We start from the raw sequence: 25344 nt of genomic DNA, 5'->3' as shown, positions 1-25344 counted from the left end.
AAAAAATGGGTTGAATAACATCGCTGTTCGTTAAGGATGTCCACGTCCGTGAACATTTTCAAAGCTGCTTTATAATTATGCCCTCATCTTTGTGTTCTAGGAATCCCTGCAGTATTACTTCTCAAGTTTGCGTTTGGTAAAAGCAGAATATATGCATCTCCCCTGGTATTTGTCATTCTATTGCTGGTAGTAATGACCGCCTGTCTTTTGAATTTAAATGTAAAAATGTTTTGATCTGAACAGAGAGCTTAGAAGTAATTTGATATGCATATATTCCACATACAACAAAGCCATCACCTCGTTGGAACAAATGGCAGATATGTTGTATATTTCGGAACAACCCACGCAATACAACAGATCTACCTGGACCAGTGGAGAATAAAACATAAGGATCTTCTTTGGCTGCGTCCAGGGTGAGGAGACACACACACGTGCGCGCTCACGCTCGGCGCGTTTAAATACCTTTTAATTGATGCAAGCGTCCAAAGTGCCGCTTGGTGCATGCACATGTGCTCGGGCCAGAGCAGTGCTCAGAGAGACGATGAAATGTGTTTTCCCTGCGCCATGGCGCGTCACGTAACCAGGTAAGAGCCAATGATAGCACAGCAGTCTCAAAAAACAATCAGATGGAGTTGACGATGTGACGTCACGCCCCACTCCAGTCTGACACGCCCCCCTTCCGTCTGTGGCCCTCGCTAGAGCACGCAGTGAGCAGGACAGCGAATCACTCCTGCTTGGGCAGGCGCTGACGTCACGCCTCGTGAGCGCGCGTCTCCCCACCCTGGCCACAGCCTAATGTAGCCCTAGCAAATGTGATTTTCTAAATAGAATTTCATGGATTAAAACTTATTAACATGGCAAATGGCGCACTATGTCTTTCACATGCTTTCCGTTAATCCGTGTTACTATATTTACAATGAATAAGTAACGATGCCTGTGCGCATCATTATTTTGTACTCCCTATTTCAGGGGGAATTAGTCACTAAAGTTGAAACCCTTAAACACTCCACTGCCATTGGTTAACTGTGTATCCTATGAGGACTGCACCTTTAGATAGCATGTTACACAATTGAAGTTTAAAAGTTCCATGTATCCTTGTACAGGGGACATAAGAAAGAACCTAAGCGCAACCCATCTTCAAAGTAGACCATAAAATAATGAGATATGTGGGAATAATCCCAATATAGCGAAAAGAATACATACTGTATTCACACAAGTGCATACAGACATACCCCGGTTTAAGGACACTCACTTTAAGTACACTCGCGAGTAAGGACATATCGCCCAATAGGCAAACGGCAGCTCGCGCATGCGCCTGTCAGCACGTCCTGAACAGCAATACCGGCTCCCTACCTGTACCGAAGCTGTGCGCAAGCGGGGAGACTATAGAGCCTGTTACAAATGCGTTATTTACATCAGTTATGCACGTATATGACGATTGCAGTACAGTACATGCATTGATAAGTGGAAAAAGGAAGTGCTTCACTTTACATTTTTGCTTTACATACATGCTCTGGACCCATTGCGTACGTTAATGCGGGGTATGCCTGTATGTGTTTGGAAAACGAATGAGAATATAATACCCCTAATGTATGAGGTGCTACCCCTTCATAAAGACCTTCCACTTGCTCTTTCTGGATCAAGAACCCCATCCTTTTACAGGAGTATGGCTCAGTCAACTTTTTGGATTGAAAGAAGGGTTCCTAAATATGCAGTAGCTGTACTGATTGCTTAATAACGTGGTGTGTAATGGGCATGTTTTATTTGTATGTAACCATGTAACTTTATTTACTGCATGTTTTAAAATGTATATTTTAACCGGTGGGAAAAACATTTGATCACTAGTTGCTAGCTAAAAGGACATGAAATTATTTGCCTTCATTCTTGTTCTAAAAATGTACATTCTCCATTTAGAGATCATAAATCTATCCCACAAGCGCGCATCTCATGAATCATTTGTGCGAATGTGGACTCTCCCTTTGCTATTCCCAGGACATCACTTGAAGTCCTTTCTGACCAAATGTTCTCGTTTTAATGCCAAAATGTAAACGATCACCAAGATTTTAACTCCGAAAAATCATTTACGAATAAATCTTTATAAACTCATCTAAACATACACTTATCATTTGGAAGTAAAGTAAACACCAGACTTTTTGTAAACTCGCTAACAGATTTAGGAGGTGGGAATAGTGATTTTGCACATAAAATAGCCACAGTTTGTTTATAAAGTATGGCAAGTCATGTGGGATATCGGGTGAGAAGAGCAGACACGTTGTGCACTCTTTCAAAAGCTGCAAAAGTCTCTGCCTGAGACATGTAAACACAATTGCTGTCCCTTTTGGTTTGCCACCTAATGGAACCTCCATAAACTGGGTGAACTCCAATTGTTACATAGTACACAGCGAGCAGACTTATGAAATAAAAAAATAAATAGTTGTTGTACTGGTGGTGAGCAATATAGACTAATAGGCTGCGATATTGTGAAGAGCCTATAAGAGAGTTCTTCACAAATGTTACAGGGAAGCCTCTGAATCCTGACCGCGGCATCATCCGCAGCTGAAGATCTCCCCATGCTCTCCTCCCCCCCCACCCCCGCAGGCAGCCGCAGCTTTTTCTGTTCCAGAGCCGCGCCATTTTGCTTTTCTTCCTGCGACTCTTGGGTCAGTAAGTCTGGCTACACCTGTATATTGTGTACAGAGCTTTTGAAACACCACGGGTCTCTTATCTTCCAAAAAGCATCCAGCCAAGTCCGGCAAGGTTAATAAAACTGTCCACTATTAAAGCAGCCATTCGTGCGGCAGATTTCTTTGTATTTTTTTTTTTACAATACTTGACCCAGGGGGCTGGGGGGATCCCTGGGTGACAATCTGCGGTCCCCGACTTCCTGCTTCCCAAGGCATAAATTGTTTCCCCACTGGGCAAAAATACTTGCTCTGTGTACATAATGAATCGGTCTAGCTCTGGTGGCTAATCCATCGCTTCAACATCAGGAGATGAGCTTGTGACTTTCTGTTGGTGGTCTTATGGCCATATTTGTCGGGGGGAGTTTTTTGTGTGTGTGGGTGTCTTTCACTCACTAGCACAAAAAAAAAGACAAATATCTCTGGAAACAGAGGGGTCCCCATAGGTCCCAGATATTCCCTGGTTTTGGTACATAAACAAAATGTTACAAAGTGGGCATTGCTGCTTTAAATCCAATAATAGATATCGCACTCTACAGCAAATTGTGTAAAAATTGTGACATGAGCATAGGGCAAAGCACTTCTGATCTGCAAATTAGAGGTTAAAATTAATTGGACATTGGTGGGAAAAAACATTTCTGTGTGTGTGTGTGTGTGTGTGTGTGTGTGTGTGTGCGCGCGCCCCGTTGCATGTTATTTTCCCCATAAGATCTGCACAGCCATTTGTCCGTGCAGTGAGCTGTGCACAAGTCCCCTATTGTTTAGATAAACAATCATACTTTCATGCAAAAACTTTTACTGCCTGCCCGCAATGCTTTATAGATCTCTTCTTACCCTCAAACATTAACAAAGATAAATCACTGATGTGTGGTGAAGGTTGATTATTTTTTTTATGTGGGTTTAAAGAACAATATGTACGGACATCACACACCACAAACTCAGTATATACTTGGGGAGATACTTTGAAATGAATACGCTGCACTGCATGATACATTTTCAAAGCAAGAAAGGGGATGTCCTCCAGAACTTGAAAAGCTGCTTTATATCTCAGCACGTTTGTGAAGTTTTAGATGCAGGGGAAAAAAATTCCAAAGTTGCACCCCGGCACTTCTAAACCTTCCTATTTTACGGAGGCCTCTGTCAATGAAGATCTCCGACTGTCTTTCCATGTCGTGTGGTTTGCATCTAAAGCGGATGTTTCTATGCATCTCCTCAAAGATAACACATTGATGTTTTGTGGTGATTACTAAATCTCAGTGTCGAGGTACTCTGATGAGGCCCAATACTGGTGACTTTAACACTGGTGCCTTGAAAGGAATGCTGATGAACTCATTTCTACAACAATCTTTGTAAGCATATTGACATGGTGTTGGACTTCTAGTGACTTATTGATTACAGTTGAAAATCTATATTTTCCTGAAGTGGGCTTTAATATTTATTCATGTACAATGCATTTTTTTTTGTATTAAACCTTCTGAATCATCTCGGCTGCTGAGGCTTTGAATGTATAAATCCCTTGGATTTCATAATTTTCCTTGTTTCTTATTGGGCTCTTTTTCTTCTTCTGTAATTGACCCTGAGGAAGGGCTTAAAATATGTTAAAATAAAATCTCTTTAGCTCTTTCCATTCTTCTCTCTTACAGAATTTTATCTTTCAGTCTCCCAGGCAGGACAGGTAGACAAAGGTACTGCTGACAAAATGTACTTGATGTACTGTTAAGAAAAGGAAAGCAAAATGATGTCAATGACATTATATTCTTTAGGCCAGACGTTCAAGATTGATTCTAAACATATATATATATATATACATGCCAGCTACACAGCCTTTGTTTAGTGCTAATTTTATTCTTGTTTTAACTTCTTTTTATTAACAAGCGCTTTACTAGATTTCACAGCATTTCATACTTTTTTTTTTTATTATTCATTTACAGTATGTAAAGTAGCTTTTTATTGTATTTGTTTTGTAACCCAGTATCATAACCTAGCAGTTTGCCGATTTGTGGACAAATTGAAATGAGGATTTCTACGAAAGCGGATTAGTAACGTGTAGTTTTATGTTCAAGAGTGAACTCTGAATCGGCTTCACAGCTGCCTGGGCCCCAGACCTGATTTATGATGTGAGCACATGCACACTTTTTCACCCCTATTCCAGTGGTGTGTCCAGCATCACATTTGTTAAATAAATCCCAAGATCTCTGATACTCACCCAGTGACTTGGTAACCGTTTAATTGTTTAACGTTCATTTAATCCACAGAATCCTTAATGGAAAAGATCAAGAACAGAAGTGACATTTCCCTCCTTGCTCATAAAAAGTATTCTGAAAGAAATGTGCATGGCTGCAGGAGATATCTGTGCCAACCTTATTTTGTCCATTTCTGGCACGACCCCCCCCCCCTTCCAAAACTCGCAGGGCATCTGTGATTGCGATGATCGAAGCTCTGTCGCACAGAGAAACTCCCATTGATGTCAATAGGAGCCTGGTGCAATAGTGCCCCGATCGGTACTGATCGCAGTTTAATGAATAAACCCCCGTAATCTATTTTCTCTTGGGAAAACATTACAGAAAAAAGTCCCAGCACACCGAACATTTCTGGATCTGTCATGTAGCTTTGGATCTTACATTCGCCCACCATTCCCCACGGAAATGACCACGGGCGGGGCGTAGAAATCGAACGTTCATTAGAACCAATACCATTTCCAGTGAGGTCCTACTCCAGGAGAAAAATAAAATATGTAGATTTACTAATGCAGGGGTGGCCAACTCCAGCACGCAAGGGCCACCAACAGGTCAGGTTTTAAGGCTATCCCGGCCTCGACACAGGTGGCTCAATCAACAACTGAGCCACTGATTGTGCCACCTGTGCTGAAGCAGGGACAGCCTTAAAATGCACATTTTCTGAGGCTTTAAACGTTTGACTGATTAACAAAGATTTTTCTAATGTGTCCTGAAAGAGACTCTAATTATTAATGTTCTGGTCACAATTTCCTGTTAAATCGTGTAAGCAGATGGTAACGTTGCTGCTTCCAAATTTGGCAAAGGAAAATAGAACATGGTCCATTTAGCCCAGCAGGTAACCAATTGGATTTAAAATCCAGCAACACAATAGCAAAAAAAATATTTAAGGAGGCGTTTGTATCAGATTAACATTCTCTCACATAACCTGTTGCCATCACATCTGGAATAGCTCGCTTCACTTCCTCTCTCCTGAGCAACAGCCTGCAAAAATACTGTACACTGCCAGATAGTGTGTAAAAACAAAGGCCATCAAATAAAGCACAACCCTTTCCTTCATCTACCTGGTGAAATACATGGTACTGTACGTCTGTAGTATTTTATTCTTAGATTGAAAAGATGGCGTGCCTATGCATGTGTTTACATGTCTTCCACAGGTCCCCAAACCTGTGTCATTCACCCCATTGTCACGTCATACAGTACGTTAAACTGCAGACAAGGGTAGTGACATACAAATGAGCATTCGAAACTCTTTAAAACAAACAAATGTTTCATTGTCTTATGCTTTAAAAAAAAAAAAAAAAAAGCAACCTCTTGCAGTGCGCAGAAGGAAGGGAAAGCGGTCATTTTCATAACAATGTGCCTTTTCGAATCGCTGGTAAAGGGCATCAGGGCAGAGGTTCCCTGATGCACTTTTGTGTGGTTATCACCTAGGTGCCTTTTAATATTATGCATCAAACATGGCAAGCCAGTATAAAGTATGGTATCGACTATGTCATTGCACTCTGCATGATATTCATTCAATTCCATCGTATTAATAATTAGCATATCTAAAACTTTTGACTAGTTTTTAATACCAATATTTAAAAAAAAAAAGGCCGTTTGGTACTACAAGCAATGAGTAATTTAAGATAATCACTATAAGCTTTTCTGCTTAAGTTTTCAGTGTAATATACGGCTAATGTGCAGTCATAAAACATTACAATTATTTGTATCCCACATAAGTTAATTTAACCAGTACTGACCTTTTCCTGAAGGGCATTTTAATGTAGTTCACAGTTGACATAAAAATGAAGTGCCACAGGCCAGCTGTATATCATAAAACAATATAATGCAGAATGATAAAACTGATGGGGAATGTCATTTTATTTTATTACTGATCTTCCATTTCACAACAATAACTATACAAAGCATGTGATCAGCATCGTTTAAAGTTTTATTTCGGTCGTAACCTTACTTTTTGAGTTATGCTTGTAGTTACGCTTTTTTTATTTTGTTTATTAGTTTCATATTATTATTTTTGTGGGTCTGGCAAATGAATTCAATCAAATATATAATCATCTCCTCGCATTGCTCTCCTTGCGATTCCACTGCTTGAAATGAAACAAATGTCTGTACAAGTCTCCTACCCGTTTGGCCTCATTTTTATATACTTGCAGACTTCATTTTGTTTTCTTTCTCTGATTCTTTTCATTTGTTTAACCTCTTTGAGGTAAAGCTATCATACGATATGCTCGGTGGTTCACCTTCATCCAGGTTCATGAACCCAGCTGCTGTTCAGCCCATGTGTGTTGTGTGGAAAAGGAAACGTATTTGACCGTGGTTTCTAATCCATTCAGTGTTTCACAAAGTATTTCAAAACGTGGGTGTCAAATGAAACTAGAAGATACTAGTGTTTGCAGCCAGCGTGTCACAAACCAGCTTGACCATTCAGCGTCCAGGTTCACGTCCTGATTTCCCCATGCTTTTTCTATCGCTTCATTGTAACAACAATGCCATATATTCCCCTCCGACTCTAGAAAGATGACATTTACTGTACGTCAACCCTTCCATGTAAGGGGCTCTGACAGGCTATGCTGTAATCAAACACATACTTCATGTTCTGAGGAATATCCATAACTTCATTTTCTTAAGGATGTAGCTGCTGCAGTAATATTATACACTGTATAAACGTCAATATGGTGATAAGCAGCACTGCTCCCTGTGTGTGATGAGGTGGTATGCTAATTCGGTGCAAAAACAATGTGTTGCAGGTAGGTACAGTGTTGGACCTTTTGTCTTTTTCTCTTCTAGTAGGCAGCACTTTTGCTTTCATGTGGGAAAGGTTTTCATCAATTCCACTGTAAATGATATATCATTTTGTGTTTTTTCACCTTCTGCTTTGATTTACATTCCTGGCACCGTGATTTTGGATTCTGGCGAAACATGAGGCATATTTCCAAAGTTGCTTCGCACATCATCGGATGCTGGCTCACTATTCTCAAGCTTTGGGGATAAAAGGCTGTTAGAGCATTTTTTTGGGAGCAATTGCTAGGAGGCAATTGGCAAGCCGGCCACAATGTTTCAGTCTTGCATAGGCTGTACGTTCTGGGTCTTCATTTCTTCTGCACAAAGGTTTAGATGTAACTAGCAAATGTAGGCATAACTTAAATAAAAAGAAAGGATCAAGGGATGTCTATTTGGTTAAAGTAATAGATACACAAGACCAGTAAGAAGTAGATTCAGCTTTAGCTCCTGGTACCATTTTTTATGTGTGCATAGTCATTGTTCTTGCAGACCTCTTTCAAGTAATTAAAATATAATGGTCAATGCTTCACATAAATCGGATTTACTGTTATACCTCCATGTAGTGTACTCCTGGTTGCAGTTGCCTTATTTTCCTGCTGAAGAATTCCACAATTCCTTTCTGTCCCACCCAGGAGTGCGGGGATTAAAGTACTGAACCATTATCCAACCAAACATTTAATTATGTAGTGTGTGTGGTAAGGCAGTTTTATTTCAGCAAAACCTTAAAGCGGCAATCCAAGGCAGTTTTTTTTTTAACATAGGATTCAAGCATGGAGTCTCCTGAGCTGAACCTCATTAATTTCAGCTCTGGGGACCCCCTGCATCCTGAGATACCTCTGTAGGGGGTGCTGGTAGCCGCTCTGGCAGGAGGTCCTATAATGGCGTCTTCAAAGCTCCAATGACACGGAGGCCATGACGTCATCCAGTGTGGCTTCCGATTGGCCCGAGTGACCAGGAACTTTAAACAGGAGAGATACCAGCACCCTGTACGGGAGGGAAGTACCTAGGGAAGCAGGGGGTCCCCGGAGCTGAAATGAGTGGGGCCCCGCTCCGGAGACCCTCCGCTTCAATCCTATGTTAGCAGCGCTTGGATTGCTCCTTTTAAGCAATGATAATACACTTCAGGGTGTGAAATAGCAGCCTGCCAGCTGACAATGACAGGCCGACCATACTCACCTTGCAGACTAATCTGACCTGCCACCTCCCACTGATATCCAACCACAAGGCTTTAAAAAATAAGTACCTGAAAACGAAGAGAAATATACAGCATTTGGGAGATGAAAAGGTGGTGCTGGGCGGTGAAAATGTAAACTGGCATGACATACCTGGCAGGCAATTTGAAAAAAAGTGTATTTTACGCCCTGCTTCCTCATGAGTATCCTAATTGTGTAGATATTCAAGTCGGCATTTCATGTGTGTGTCTGTTCCTGTGAACGTTCTCACCCAGGGGTAGCCAACCTTGGTCCTCAAGGGCTAGCTTTTCAGGATATCCCTGCACAGGTGGTTAAGACTTTGATTGAGCCACCTGTGCTGAAGCAGGGTTATCCTGACCTGTTGGTAGACCTCGAGGACTGGAGTTGGTCAATCCTAACCCCTAATCCATAATAACCCATTCCATGCAAACCATGAGGCACCATGCAGTCTTTGTGACCTTTACGATTTAGTTTATCTCTCAAAAGGGTAATAAACCGTGATAATAATCGTAATAATTTTTTGTCTTTTGTTTTTTGTTTGTCTTTTTCCCCCGATTCTGTACACAGGCTGGTTTAGCAGGCGCTCCAGCTCGGGCCGTGTCTGCCGTAAAGAACATGAACCTCCCCGAGATGCCAAGAAACATTAACATTGGTGACATCAGTATAAAAGTGCCAAACCTGCCCTCTTTTAAATGAACAGACTGCGCTCAGTAGTTGAAAAATAATCATTGTTGGTATATGTTTAGCCCCAAGATTGTTAACCAAATAAAAGTAAAAAAAGACCCATTTTGTTTCTTCTATCCAGTAAAAAGTGAAGGAATTGTATAGACTTTGTACAAATCTGAAATGTTGAATGTAAGTGTTGCTATCGCTTGACTCGACAACACTTAATGCTTAGGAAATTTGCTAGCTCAGGTGTGATGGCTAAATGACATTCCTATGCCCTTTTATGACGTGTCACTGTCTTGGTTGCTGCAGTATTCAGAAAGTATTTACAGTAATATGTCATTTCTTTGTATAACCTACGGTGCTGAGTTCTCTCTTGTATCTACGCCATTCTATAATTAGTCCAACACTGAGCATTCCTTAATGTTTCCTTAATGTTGATTATTTAAGAACATATCCTGTAATGCATGAAAACATCCAAAACTAGATTTCTTTAGCAACATTTCAAATTAAATTAACTGGAATTTGAATGCGTTTGTGTCTGAAATACTATTTTGTACAACGGTAATAATAAAAGTTTTTTTTTTTTTTTTTTAACACTTTTGGCTTAAGGGGGAAAAATAAGATATAATTATATTTTAACACTGTTCTAAACCTGCTACGGTTAAATATGTTGGTGTCGTGTTAGATGTTCTGTAAAATAAATATTTTATGAATGTAGCACTTGTTTTAATTTTGCACAAAGGTTAAGGCGGTGCAGTAGTGGGGTAGGGAAACAAGAAGTGGTTAGCGCACAGCATAAACTTCATGCTTTCCCCACAACGTATTTTAATTTTAAAACAATGTAATATACTTTTTTTTCCCTAGAGATGTTGGAAGGCACGTCAGAAGAACGCGACATGTGAGAGGCTTGTTAAAGCAACATATTTTTATTCTACAAAAACAGGTCTCCCATTCTCCTCATGCCGTTTTTTCTCCAGACCAGTGGTCGAAGTGCAGTTATTCGAACACTTCACGCGTCATTTACATCGGAATCCCGATTTGAAACCGCGGGATGAATTCCAGCCTTCCCGCACTAAGATGCGAGTGCAAAAAAAACGAATTTTAGTGTTCTGGCTTTTAAAAACATGAAATTGACACAGTAGCACAGTAGCACAGTACTGTACACATTACAATTCATCCATTTTATTGCAAACGAAGAAACAGAATCCATGAAATTAAACAAAACATCCGCGATAAGCGCGGGTGCCTGGGGCGATTTGCCGCATTCATGCTGCGTGGGGAACAGCAGAGAACTCAAAATCGGCGCCGAGATGTGTTTGAATAACGGCCGCTTCATCAGTAACTACACTGCTTTTTGAAGTGAAACTTCCTTAGTGGCACCTCATTCGTGATGGGGCAAAAAAGAATTGTGGAGACAGAAATGAAACGGATGTGACGTCAGTGCTGGCAGTTGAGGCCGGGCTGTGTTCTGGCTCAGCCCGACCCCAACACTGACATCACACCCGCTCCACAAATCAGATGCGGCGGCGGCGGCGATAGCCGCCGGCGCCGCTCCTAATGGACCGGGCTCCCCCCACATGGCTGATAACATGCGGCGGCGGCGGCGATAGCCGCCGGCGCCGCTCCTAACGCCGCCATTCCCCCCGCACATCCGCTGCCAAGCCGCGCATGCTCAGTAATGATGGGGACTGGAGGAAAGCCACGCATGCGCAGAAGCGGTTGGCAGCGGCGCCGTTCCCCGCCCGCTGCCACGGCTGTTAACATGTGTCCCCGTCTGCTGCCCGGGACAGCAGAGACCGCCCGACCGGGACAGCCCCCCACCCACCCTTTCCTTACCCGAATGGGACCTCCCTCCCAGCCCACACATGGACCCGCCTAACTTCCACTACCGCTGCCATGCCGCGCATGCGCAGAAGCGGCTGGCAGCGGCGCCATTCAGCCCTCCAGTGACGCGGGCGTTTGCGGGCCCCCCAGGAAGCGGTGGTAAAAAAACCCGGGCGCAACCCGCGCGGACCCCCTCCCGGACCCCCCACACACTGACGGACCCCCCCGGACCCCCCACACACTGACGGACCCCCCCACACACTGACTGACCCCCCCACACACTGACTGACCCCCCCCCCGGACCCCCACACACACTGACAGACCCCCCCCAGACCCCACACACACTGACTGACCCCCCCCAGACCCCCACACACACTGACTGACCCCCCCAGACCCCCACACATACTGACTGACCACCCCAGACCCCCACACACACTGACTGACCCCCCAGAGACCCACACACACTGACTGACCCCCCCAGACCCCCACACACACTGACTGACCCCCCCAGACCCCCACACACACTGACTGACCCCCCCAGACCCCCAAACACACTGACTGACCCCCCAGACCCCCACACACACTGACTGACCACCCCAGACCCCCACACACACTGACTGAACCCCCCAGACCCCCACACACACTGACTGAACCCCCCAGACCCCCACACACACTGACTGAACCCCCCAGACCCCCACACACACTGACAGACCCCCACACACACTGCCTGACCCCCCCAGACCCCCACACACACTGCCTGACCCCCCCAGACCCCTACACACACTGCCTGACCCCCCCAGACCCCCACACACACTCACAGTCACACGCACACTCAGTCACACTCACACGCACACTCAGTCACACGTACACTCAGTCACACGCACACGCAGTCACACTCAGTCAGACGCACACGCAGTCACACTCACAGTCAGACGCACGCTCAGTCACGCGCACACGCTCAGTCACGCGCACACTCTCAGTCACGCGCACACTCTCAGTCACGCGCACACTCTCAGTCACGCGCACACTCTCAGTCACGCGCACACTCTCAGTCACGCGCACACTCTCAGTCACGCGCACACTCTCAGTCACGCGCACACTCTCAGTCACGCGCACACTCTCAGTCACGCGCACACTCTCAGTCACGCGCACACTCTCAGTCACACGCACACTCTCAGTCACACGCACACTATCAGTCACACGCACACTCTCACGCACACTCTGTCACACGCACACTCTCAGTCACACGCACACTGTCACACGCGGAATTCACACTGCCTGACCCCCCCAGACCCCCCCAGGTCTCACTGACCCCCCCAGAGCCCCACACACTCTGACTGACCCCCCCAGACCCCCACACACACTGACTGACCCCCCCAGACCCCCAAACACACTGACTGACCCCCCCAGACCCCCACACACACTGACTGACCACCCCAGACCCCCACACACACTGACTGAACCCCCCAGACCCCCACACACACTGACTGAACCCCCCAGACCCCCACACACACTGACTGAACCCCCCAGACCCCCACACACACTGACAGACCCCCACACACACTGCCTGACCCCCCCAGACCCCCACACACACTGCCTGACCCCCCCAGACCCCTACACACACTGCCTGACCCCCCCAGACCCCCACACACACTGACCCCCCCAGAGCCCCACACACACTGACTGACCCCCCCCAGACCCTCACACACTGACCCCCCAGACCCCCACACACACTCACAGTCACACGCACACTCAGTCACACACACTCAGTCACACTCACACGCACACTCACAGTCACACGTACACTCAGTCACACGCACACTCAGTCACACTCAGTCACACGCACACGCAGTCACACTCACAGTCAGACGCACACGCAGTCACACTCACAGTCAGACGCACACGCAGTCACACGCACACGCTCAGTCACACGCACACGCTCAGTCACACGCACACGCACACTCAGTCACGTGCACACTCAGTCACGCGCACACTCAGTCACGCGCACACTCAGTCACGCGCACACTCAGTCACGCGCACACTCAGTCACGCGCACACTCAGTCACGCGCACACTCTCAGTCACGCGCACACTCTCAGTCACGCGCACACTCTCAGTCACGCGCACACTCTCAGTCACGCGCACACTCTCAGTCACGCGCACACTCTCAGTCACACGCACACTCTCAGTCACACGCACACTCTCAGTCACACGCACACTCTCAGTCACACGCACACTCTCAGTCACACGCACACTCTCAGTCACAAGCACACTCTCAGTCACAAGCATACTATCAGTCACACGCACACTATCAGTCACACGCACACTCTCACGCACACTCTCAGTCACACGCACACTCTCAGTCACACGCACACTGTCACACGCGGAATTCACACTGCCTGACCCCCCCAGACCCCCACACACACTGACCCCCCCAGAGCCCCACACACTCTGACTGACCCCCCCAGACCCCCACACACTGACCCCCCCAGACCCCCACACACAGTCACACGCACACTCAGTCACACACACTCAGTCACACTCACACGCACACTCAGTCACACTTACACTCAGTCACACTCAGTCAGACGCACACTCAGTCACACTCACAGTCAGACGCACACGCAGTCACACGCATAGTCACACGCACCGTCAAACGCACACGCTCAGTCACACGCACACGCTCAGTCACACGCACGCTCAGTCACACGCACGCTCAGTCACACGCACGCTCAGTCACACGCACGCTCAGTCACACGCACACACTCAGTCACACGCACACTCTCAGTCACACGCACACTCTCAGTCACACGCACACTCTCAGTCACACGCACACTGTCACACGCGGAATTCACACTTAGTGCAAATAGCTAATACAGGGGATGTGTGCCGAGCACGCGCATTCTAAGTCAAATTTATTTGCGTTTTGTCATTGAGATTGTATTTTGATTTTTAATTAAAACATCACCAACACCAACACAAATACAATTTCTGTGACAAAAGTCAAAGAAGTTTCACTTACTATGCGCGTGCACAGCACACACAGCTTTTTTTTAACATAGGTTTTACTGCGCACACAATACGATTTAGTTAGTGAAACAATTGACAATATCCCTCCACCACACTGTGTGTGTGTGTGTGTATATATATATATGTATATATGTGTGTATATATATATATATATATATATATATATATATATATATATATACTGCACCGACACACTTTATTCGAGCAAATACCCAGTATGTACCTGGCAGATACCTGGAATGCGCCGCTCCTCACCTCTGACAAGCCCCGTTGCGTTTGCCTTCCCAGCCTGGGTTCATGCCTGGCTGACGGGCGGTTGATCTGTTAAATGATAATGATTAGGATTTAATAGGCTGCAATGCTTCGCGTGTCTACCAGATGGCATAAATTCATGAATTGTAATGCAGTATATATATATATACTGTGCAGTATTGCAGCCAGCGGGAATAAAATGCTTCAATCCCTGCCTGAAAATAACCCAATGCACTCGGGCAGAAAACAGTCACAAACCTCAATACACCCGGGTATACCTGAATTCGTGGGACTAGCCTTGCTCGAATAAAGTGTGTCGCCAGTGTATATATATATATAGACAGTGGTCGACAAATCACCAAAAAAATCTACTCTCCGAACAAAAAAATCTACTTGCCACCTAGTACCACACGTGTGCTGCTTGGGCCAATAGGAGCTCGCTCGATGTTAAATCCACTCGCCAGGGGCTTGCAAATGTATAGGTTTGTCGAACACTGGAGATATATATATATATATATATATATATATATATCACTTCTCTCCCCCCCCCCCCCATCTGGGAGATCTTGCCTAGGCTACAGGTCTGTGTGGTGCTGGTTACCTGTGAGGGTCCAGGAGTAATGGGCTACCGCGATGTTGTGGGGAACAGGACAGGCTTTCGGTAATCCTTAGATTCTTTCCATGTGGTGACAGCACCTCGAGACACAGCAGGCTACAGCAGAGCTGCAGGCAGTCCCTACCATGACAGTTCTTTTCTCCTATACTTCTGACCAATAGGCTGCAACTTAGCCAGAAGTATACAGTATAAAAGGTGTCTTTGTTTGTAGCAGCCACTGCAGATGGTATAACAGCATTGCATATAGTGGAGAATGGGTTTCAGACCCTTGGGTGGTGCTGGCCAGCAGTTAATGTTGAGGGCATGTGCTCTGCACAGATCTTGGTCTCTCAGCCCCAGGAGGGGCTGATAGCATGTCTCACTCCCAGCCAGTAAGAACTTGAACTTACTATAATTTGGAAGGTATCCTCCCTAATGCAAAAGGGGAGGGCACAGGGTCTGCACCATGATTGGCTGCAACACAGACTCAGTGTCACCTCCTCTCCTGCCAATCAGAGAGGCTGCGTGAGGGAGGGGGGGTAAACCCCACAGCAGTGATTTCCAACCTTTTTTGTTTGGAGGAACCCTTGACGTATTTCGAAAAATCTAGGGGGAACCCCTATCTGGCTTACACATAATAAGTTCCACAGGGGTCAGACTCAAAATGTCACACCTCACGAGCCACCTCTATTTCCCACCCTCTACCCATGTATTTCTCTCCCATCCATCTCACTAACTCTCCCCCCCCGCCTTGCATGTATTTATCCCTTGCATCTCACTCTTACTCCCTCTTTTCCTCACTCCCTCCTGCCCCCCTCCCTTCTCTCACTCGCCCCTACCTTCCGTCAATTAACCCACTCTCACTCAATCCACCGTACAAAATACATACCAAAAAAAACCAACCCCCGGGGGGGAGGGGGGGGTGTCTGTGGTCCGTAGGAGGAACCCCTGAGACTGCTTCAAGAAGCCCACGGAACCCTGGTTGGGAATCACTGCCCCACAGGATAGCCTGTCACTGTCTACTTTTGGAACTTATGTGACAGGAGGGCAGAAAGATAGCCTGGACCGGCAATGGCTATACTGTATATAAGGTGATTTAAAAGTGTTCCAGTGTATTTAAGAGGCAAGCAGGCCAAAAAAATATTATTTTTCCCCAAAACAATTTTTCTGATCAGCTTTCTTAGAAAGATTCAATCATCTTCAGGAACCACTGCCACGCCTGGTTTTAGGAATGATATACTTAACGTGCACATTGGTTAATGCACAACATTTGCATATTCATAGTGTTGGGTGTTTGGTTCAGAATCTGGTCCATCTCAGAACTGACCTACAGTAGGTCATGTGTACGATATTCCGTATTCTATTCTCAGATCCATAATTCTCAGGAAAAAAAGGTATGGTAGAAATAACACGATTCTCCAGCAGGGTTGCCAGGTGGATTCTCCAAAAATACTGGACACAATAGTGAAAGGTGTGACACGCTTGAGACACACACCCCTCTAACTTCTATCTGGTCCATGCTGTTTCCTCCTCTCCTTTGCCCCACCCACAGGCTTCTGTCACCTCTTCCTGATTTGGCTGATGCTGGGTAATGCAACCAATCATGATGGAGGAAGATGCCCTGCTCGGGGAAATCCTGCAGCCCCCCTGGCCGGTCAGGTGACTATGTCCAGAGAGGTAACACCAGACACATACATGTCCAGTATTACCTCTATTTATTTTTTTAACTAGACAGAGTATCCAAATACAGGGCAGTCTTGTTCAATACTGGACACCTGGCAACCCTATTCCAGGTTGGATAATAAAATTGATATCCCCTCAGTGGAAGTGATGTTTTGGTGTCTTATGTCAGAAGGGGTAACTATTTCTACCTTTTCTTTTGGGCAGCACTGTTCATATATCTGTTGGAACATTTCTGTTGGTACTGAGGCATGAAGAAACCAGGGGAAGTCTGGAGCACATTGCTATTGGCTCAGAAAGTTTACACGTTTCGATGTGCAATTGGTTTACAGCTTGTTTAAAGCATAGGGCAAGGAATTGGCTCGTAAAATTTCCAGAAAGGAAAAGGATAGATTTTTTTTGTTGTTTGATCAAATAATAAAAAGCTGCAGGAGATAGTTTAATGCTATCCAAAATATTTTCCAAACTATATCCTTTCCGGAAGAAGTTGTTAGATTAATGAACAATGTACAATTAGAAGAGGTCTTAATGAGGTCTTAAATAAGAGATCAAATAAATTAAATATAAGGTACATCACAAGACAATGTATCAAAGCTACAAACAAATAGGTCGTTGATATGACACGCACAGCTAGATCTTTAATAATCTAGTGGATTTTTTTTGAATGAAGCTTGAAAGGTTGATTAACTTTTCATTCAAATATGTTGAATGATTGAGCATTACTTCAGGAAGAATCAGCTTGCAAACAAGAGCGTTAGTTATGCCTGTGACAACAAAGAGGGCTTTGAAGTTTAAACCACGGACAAATGATGCATCCTCCAAATTATGTTTCAGTGAATTATTATCCATAAAGCATTGCTCTACTTAATTATGAAAATATCAAGGATTAAAAGCATTTTACTTCTGCAAGAAAGACCCTGTAGTCAGCTAAGAAGGCATTTTTATTTAAAAATAAATAAGAGAACTGGATAAAAAAGATGCCCAGTTATGCTCAATGATATTAATATAAGTTTTGGTCCCAACATGTCTTTGGCAATATGAGTTCTAGGGTTTTGAAAAAGTGGCCATACAAATTAGATTCTTAAAGTCAAAGACCAATATCTTGTATGCAGGTGGTAATGGAAAGTCCTGCAGCATATGGAGGGAGATCTTGCAAAGTCAACAGAGAAAGAAAGCAATCTCAGTAAAAAAAAACATATAACAGGGCCACTGACGGAGGGAGAGCTCAGACAAGTGTCCCGAGCCCGGTTGCTGCAGAGGGCCCAGCCTCTTTACCGAGCTGCTAGTGCTCTTGTTGTCGCCAGGGTTCCAGCTCTCCCCAGCAGTGGTCCTCCCTCACTGACACACTGGCCCACGCCGAGCCTCTGACGGCAGCAGAGGCCTGAGACCATGGTGTGAAATGGGGGGGCTTAGAAGACCACCGACACATAACTATTCCTGGGACCCGGGAAGTGTGTCGACAGCCCTGACCTATACTTTTAAGTCATCGTCTTCAGCATACTGTGGCCTGCAAAGTAAAGACTAATAAAAGCCTGATCAGGTGGTCTTAGAGAAAACACGGGAGTTAGGGAGTGATCACAAAGCCACACAAATTGAAAAAGTAATAAGTAGATAATAATGGTAATCAAATATGTGGGTGCAAAACTGTGAACTGAAAGTGAATCAGAAAAGGGGGGGAAGGAGAACACAAAATGGATGTGTCTCCTAAAAGAATTCACTATACTGCACTCCTACATTCCTTAAAATTTAACTTTTAATAAATTTACATAAAACATATGTTACCAAAACGCCGTGTATGGTGAATTAAAAATAAATTAAATTGACAATACCACGCATCCGTGTCAATGAATATACGTTGCAATGGTCTCAAACAACTGAATGTAGTTGAGACTGCAAGACAGAGGACGCTAATAGTCAGGGTATAAACCCCTCTGAGGCACCTATGTGACCAAGTGAGTATATATAGATATGGCCTACTCAATGTGTGATTTTATAATAAAATTAAAAATAAAATTCAGGAGTCCTGCTTTAACCTATATACCACAGAGCACTTAGGGATAATAGTATATTACCATCTAGTAAATATAATAGTGCAGCTGATATTGTGGTAGTGAAGAGAGGGTGATTCACAGCATAGTGAAACTATTGTTCACAGCCTTTGAATCAGTGAATCATTGTGCAACACACTCCTCAATGATGTATCATATAGAGAGCAGGAAAGCTAGCACACAGAGTATTGGTGAAATATAGCCAGTAGTAGGTCTACATAGATAGAGCCAGGAGACTACAAAGCACTACATAAAAGCAGCTCCAAGTAGGAGACTGACAACATTGCGCGTCCAACACGCGTTTCCCTCCAGCAAAGGAGCTTCCTCAGGGACAAATTTTGTCTGTTGCAAAAAAGACTGCTACATAGTTACATAGTAGATGAGGTTGAAAAAAATATATATGTCCATCAAGTTCAACCTATGCTAAATTTAGATGACAGGTACTTTATCCTATATTTGTGCTTACAGTATATTGATCCAGAGGAAGGCAAACAAAAACAACCAGTGTAATATCTACTGGCAGTCCTCGGTTATCCAACAGAATCCATTCTGGAAGTAGTGTTGGATAGTGAAACCGTTGTAAAGTGAGTCCATGTTAATCAGTGGCGGTGAGCGGTGGATAACGCATTCAGGCGTTGGATAATGCATTCTGCCGTCGAAAAACGGCCCATAGGTTTGCATTGTAAAATGCTGGATATGCCATTCGTTGTAAAGTGAAACGTTGGATAGTGAGGACTACCTGTAATGATATCTCATAAGGGGAAAAATAAATTCCTCCCTGGCTCTAAATATTAGCATTTAAAACCAGAGACAGAACATGAAACACAGACAGAGCTCAGTGAAACTTATACACGGTACAGTGCCTAAATATATATGTATATATATCTATTAAATAAAATGGTCTTTTAGTTTAACATTTTGACCAAAGTGTTGTAAGTCCTTGAGCCACTACACGGCAGACCACATCTCAAGGGTACCTAACACTAATATAAATTCTTAATAACCTGTGCATTACCAGGAAGAATGATTTATAATAAATCTGTCAAAATTAGTTGTGTAGTTCTAAGTCTGATTGAAGCTCTTATTAACCTGTGCATTATACAGGACACCTGCAAGCTCATACTGAACCCCCAAAATAACCACAACATATATATAAGCATACAAGTACCACAGAGAAGTGCTACTGAGCATGGCAATATATATTTAGAACCAGAGACATAACATAAAACATAAATTCTCAGTGGACATATTAAAGTCCATGGACTGAGTATACAGTATATAGGTGCACATAAACGGGGGGAAAGAATGGGAGAGGTCACAGTAGAGAAGGTAGATACCAAATGTAGGGGATATTGAGATGGTATATATTCTTATCAAGTAAGGAATGGTGCTAATTCGAAGTCAGCATTGAGACCATTAGGTATGAGAGTGTTAAGTCTGTGAATCCAGTACATTTGGTATCTACCTTCTCTACTGTGACCTCTCCCACCTTCTCTCCACTGAGAATTTGTAATTTGATAATCCTCAATATGTTTTGCCTTCCTTGACCAACTGACATTCTCTTTCTCTCTCCTCTCTCCCAATTTCAATGAGTCATTGGATTGATGTTTTATATGCTGTGTATAAGGCATTATGGCTGAACCACTTGTTATTACTTTTATCTATGTTTTGTTATTAATGTGCGGCGTATTTGACCACAGAGTTATGTACCTTTAATGAAGAGAACTTGTGTGAAATTTGGTAAATTCGATTGATTGATTAATTACACACACTATTTATTGGTGTGTACCCACTAGGGGTCTCATTCGCTCCTGAGGAAGCTGTCGTGAGCACAGCGAAACGCGTAGAGCCGTCCAAAGCCTGTACAGCTGTTCTTGAACTGAAGGCGCCGAGGTTGCTGTGTTGTCCTGCTGCCCGCTTCCCTGGTTACCTTACCGGAAGTCGTCAATCCCTCACCGGATGTGACGTCAGATGCCATCCACCGCGATCCGACGGGAGTCACTGGGAGGTGAAGCAGCAAGCGTTTCATCTGTTCCGGCACTCTACTGCCTCAAGTAAAATCTTATGTGTACATGTCCTATGTACTTATTGTGAGTACATTTCCTATATGCTTTTAACTTATAAATTGTACACCTTCGATCTATACTATGGTCTCACCTTGTTTTCCATGAACACCTACTCGAGTGGGATTTCTCCTGTATCATCATCTGTTCGAGTCCTTATTACTGCTGGGCAAATACTTACCTGCTGTCCTGATTAACACTTACCTGCTGTCCTGATCTATGCTGGTTTAACACTTACCTGCTGTAAGTAGGCATTTATATAGAGCCAAGATTCATTTACACCAATTTTGTGTTATTTTACTGCACCATCATTTTTTATTCTTTTTTCTGGGGTGTTCCTGAAACCATCGCTCCCTTCCTACCCTGGACCTACTTTATCTTGATGGGAATCTGTACATATTCCCTGGAAGGTTGAGAATTATCTTTTCGGTTCACCTTACAATTCACTTTATATATTTCTAACTCACATGTGTCACCATCACTGCTGTTTAGCGCCACTCCAAGTCACTTTGGTTCACGTCTGTATCTGTATCTGATTTGGTGGCTGCTTTACACTTTGATCACTTTATATATTCATTATGGAAGTTGTTTCACCTAATATTTTTGTTAAGAGACAATCTAGAAAATTACAATTTAATTTTAGTGACCATAATACATCACAAACACCTGTCACACATGACCTCTTAGAGGAAGAATTTCATAAATTAGAGAGATTATTAATTAAGGATACCAGAAAGTGGCTGGACTTAAGTTTTTTAAATAAATACATTGAATGTAATAGAATTCCCAGAGGTCTTAGATTCTCAAAGAATCCCTCATCCAATTTAGATGATGAGGAATTCGTCAAAAATTGGAATGAGACAATAGATAAGTGCTCTTTTGATCTAATGGTATCCCTAATTAATCAACATAAAAAACATATCAAGATTATTGACGAAGAGGTTACCATTATAGAAGAAAAGTTAGCACACCTAGAAGATACTGCTGAATTTAAGATTAAAGATCGTGATCTAAAAATAAAAATTGATAAACTTGAGAATGAATTGTATACTAACAAATCAAATAAGTTTTTAAGAGATGAAGGAGATTATCTAAGAGGAGAACAAAGGGATTAGAAGAAAAAGAAAAGTAACTACCAGTCGGAGAGATTTAAACAAGAAGGGAATAGTGACAATTATCATAAAAGTTCTGATCAATCACCTACTAAGTCGTATTTTACAAATTCATCTTATATCAAAGAATACACTAATTACATATCAAATTTTAAGCCTAAAATACCATGGAGAGATAATAAAGACTCTAGATCTGTATACCCACATTCTAAAAAAAGATCTTTTGCCTCACTCCAATAAACATATTAAAGAAAATGATATTGTAAGAGAGAGAGATTATCGAAGAGAGGGAGAACATCTGAGAGAGAGAGATTTTGAGAGAGAGAGGGAACAGATACTGGAAAGGGAGAGACAGAGAGAGAACAACAGAAAGAGAGAACAATATAGAGAGAGAGAACAACAAAGGGAGAGAGAACAGAGAGAGAGAGAGAATATAGAGAGAGAGAGAGCTACAGCGAGATAGAGAGTCCCTAAGAGAAAGGGAATACAGAAAAAATAGAGACTTAAGGGAAAGAGAATTGAGAGAGAAAGAATTTAAAGAAAAAGAACATCAAAAAGAAAGAGAACAAAAAAGAGAAAGGGAACTAAGAAAAGAGGGAGCAAAGAAGGAGAGAGAGAGATAGATATGATCTTACGAGACAGTCTAAACCCAGTAGATCTCGCTCCCCCATTGGGGCCACAGGGTCCAGTGATTTTTTAGAGATAGAGGACACTCTAAAATCATGGGAAACAAAAAAAACCTTCACCCCACTCTTGGAGAAAGAAGAGGGGAACACACAACCCAAAGGGGAAAGAAACAGAGGGAAGCGGGGGGGGGGGGGAGAAAGAAAAAAGAGAGAGTCAAAATAATGGACCAAAAAGATAACAAAAGAATTTTTAATTTAAGTTCCACTATTTTTTCTACCCCACAATTAAACCTCATTTCAAAAGGCTTGTCCTTTGCCCCCACTATAGGGCCAAATAACTTTGAGCTATTCTTAGATGCGAATAAATATCTGAGAAAATTAACTGTTAAAAGATTATTTTTGAGTAAAAACGCTGAGTCCAGAATAATTAACCTTAATCCTATTGTTCACAAAGAACCAGAAATATATAAACATACTACCCTTAAGAAAAAGTCCACCTTCAATCCCACTTATTACAAAGGAAATCATCTTGAAGTGTTCTACAATTTAATTATTAAAGATTTTGAGGATTTATCAAAAAATAAAAAATCCAAAACTAGAAACAATCTCACTAAAGAGGAAAAAATAGCATTAGAAGAAATTACAGACAATACAAACATAGTTATAAAGCAGGCTGACAAGGGAGGGGGGTGGTTATCATGAACAGAGAAGACTATCTTAAAGAAGCCAAATGCCTTTTGGGAGATTCAAATACATATGGAATTCTAAAGAAAAATCCAACTAAATTATTCACTAAGGAATTACAGTCTCTATTAGAAAAAGGAAAAGATCTACTGTAGGCATCGCAACCGAACAGGAATACAAATTTCTGTTCAATGAAACACCCCAATTACCAATCTTCTATATACTACCAAAGATCCATAAATGTCTCATAAACCCCACGGGCAGACCAATTATCTCCGGAATAAACTCCCTAACTTCTAACCTGTCAGCCTACATTGACACCTTCCTACAAGGCTTTGTTAAATCCCTGAAATCACATCTAAAAGATACTACAGAAGTGCTTCAACTTCTGGATTCTATCATCTGGAGGGAGGATTACATAATGGCGACTATAGATGTATCATCTTTGTATACTTCCATCCTACACAATCTGGGATGTGAAGCCGTTAGGCACTTTTTAAGCCAGGATTCTGAACTCCAGGACACAAAAGTCCAATTCATCATAGAGGGTATTTCCTTCATACTGGAAAAAAACTTTTTTCTTTTTGAAGATATATTTTATATTCAGAAATGTGGCACCGCCATGGGAACGAAGTTTGCCCCCAGTTATGCCAATCTCTTTATGGGATATTGGGAAGAGAACAACATCTGGACCAATGGCATTCTGGGGGAGAACGTTGTCCTATGGCGGTGCTACATTGATGACATCATCCTTATTTGGCAAGGTGATCAACAAGATCTAAACATGTTCCTCACTAACTTGAATACAACACTTTCAATTTACAATTTACATCTACAACTAGTAGAACTTCACTGAATTTTTTGGACTTAAATATCTATATCGAAGAGGGTAATTTAAAAACTAAGTCTTTCTTTAAAGATGTAGATAGCAACAACTACATCCTACGTTCCAGTTGCCATCATAACCTATGGATGGACAATGTTCCATATGTAGCCAGGTTCCCCCTCGCGCACTCACCCCCTCCTTCCCCGTTGCGAGCGCGCGGTGTGTGTTGCGGCCGGTTGCTATGGCGCAGTCGGGCGGTTGCCGGGGACGCGATCGGGCCGATTGCCGAGGCCGCGATCGCGTTGCTGGGGTCCCCGGCGGCCGGTGAGCAGGGCGCCGCCATGCTAGGTCTGTTGCGCATGCGCAGTGACCCAGACAGCGCGGGAAGGCCCCAGATAGCTCGCGCATGCGCGAGAGGAGTCTGCCAGCCCCCAGGGTGCATAGGGGCAGAGCCACATGACTCCAGGGAGACAATAGGGCTGAGGGATTGCCTGGGAATAGAAAGGATACATTTCACGGGGTTTTGCAGCCACGCAGTTAGTCAGGATCCGGACCAGCTAGGGGTAAGAGGTGGATGCAGGGGTCAGTGACCCTCTGCATTAGGCCAGCAGCCCCCAAGGTCCCAGTTAGGTCCTGAGCCACCTAGTAGTTTGTGGAGCTTAGGGACAGGCCCTAGATAGGGACACTGCCCGATTAATTGGTTGCTTAGTCAGGGACACAGTGCTGAATCCGTGCGGCCCTGCGAGGTGGGTTCTGGTCTCAGAACACCACCTTCAACCCTGGGACTAAGGTGATATTATCCGCGCTGGAATTCACCCAACGCAGTGTGGAGGACAACGTCGGATCGGGCGGATCTCCAGTGATATCGCGGTACCCGTGGCTGGAGCCCTGGGCAGGTAACCTACCATTCACGTGCACCAACAAGGCCTAATCACCAGACATAGTGGCTGCGCAGTCACACACATATACAGACATTGGTGTTTGACATTTGGGAGTGCGAGACATTTGGGTGGGGGTTACGGGACACAGGGTGGGGTCACT

At 43.8% G+C, this 25344-nt stretch overlaps 1 protein-coding gene across 1 annotated transcript in view; it reads left to right on the top strand.

Annotated features, from left to right (window-relative positions):
- The window catches only part of AP3S1 (adaptor related protein complex 3 subunit sigma 1), a 52800-nt gene extending 42519 nt beyond the window's left edge, over positions 1-10281 (top strand). The window contains exon 7 of the mRNA XM_075601286.1: positions 9463-10281. Coding sequence (XP_075457401.1) covers positions 9463-9591 — 129 coding nt within the window. The 3' untranslated portion in view covers positions 9592-10281. The remainder of the gene's footprint in view (positions 1-9462) is intronic.
- Positions 10282-25344: the final 15063 nt, after the last annotated feature.

Source organism: Ascaphus truei, chromosome 1 (genome assembly GCF_040206685.1).
Source record: "Ascaphus truei isolate aAscTru1 chromosome 1, aAscTru1.hap1, whole genome shotgun sequence".
Classification (NCBI taxonomy): domain Eukaryota; kingdom Metazoa; phylum Chordata; class Amphibia; order Anura; family Ascaphidae; genus Ascaphus; species Ascaphus truei.
This window is presented reverse-complemented; position numbering and strand designations above follow the sequence as displayed.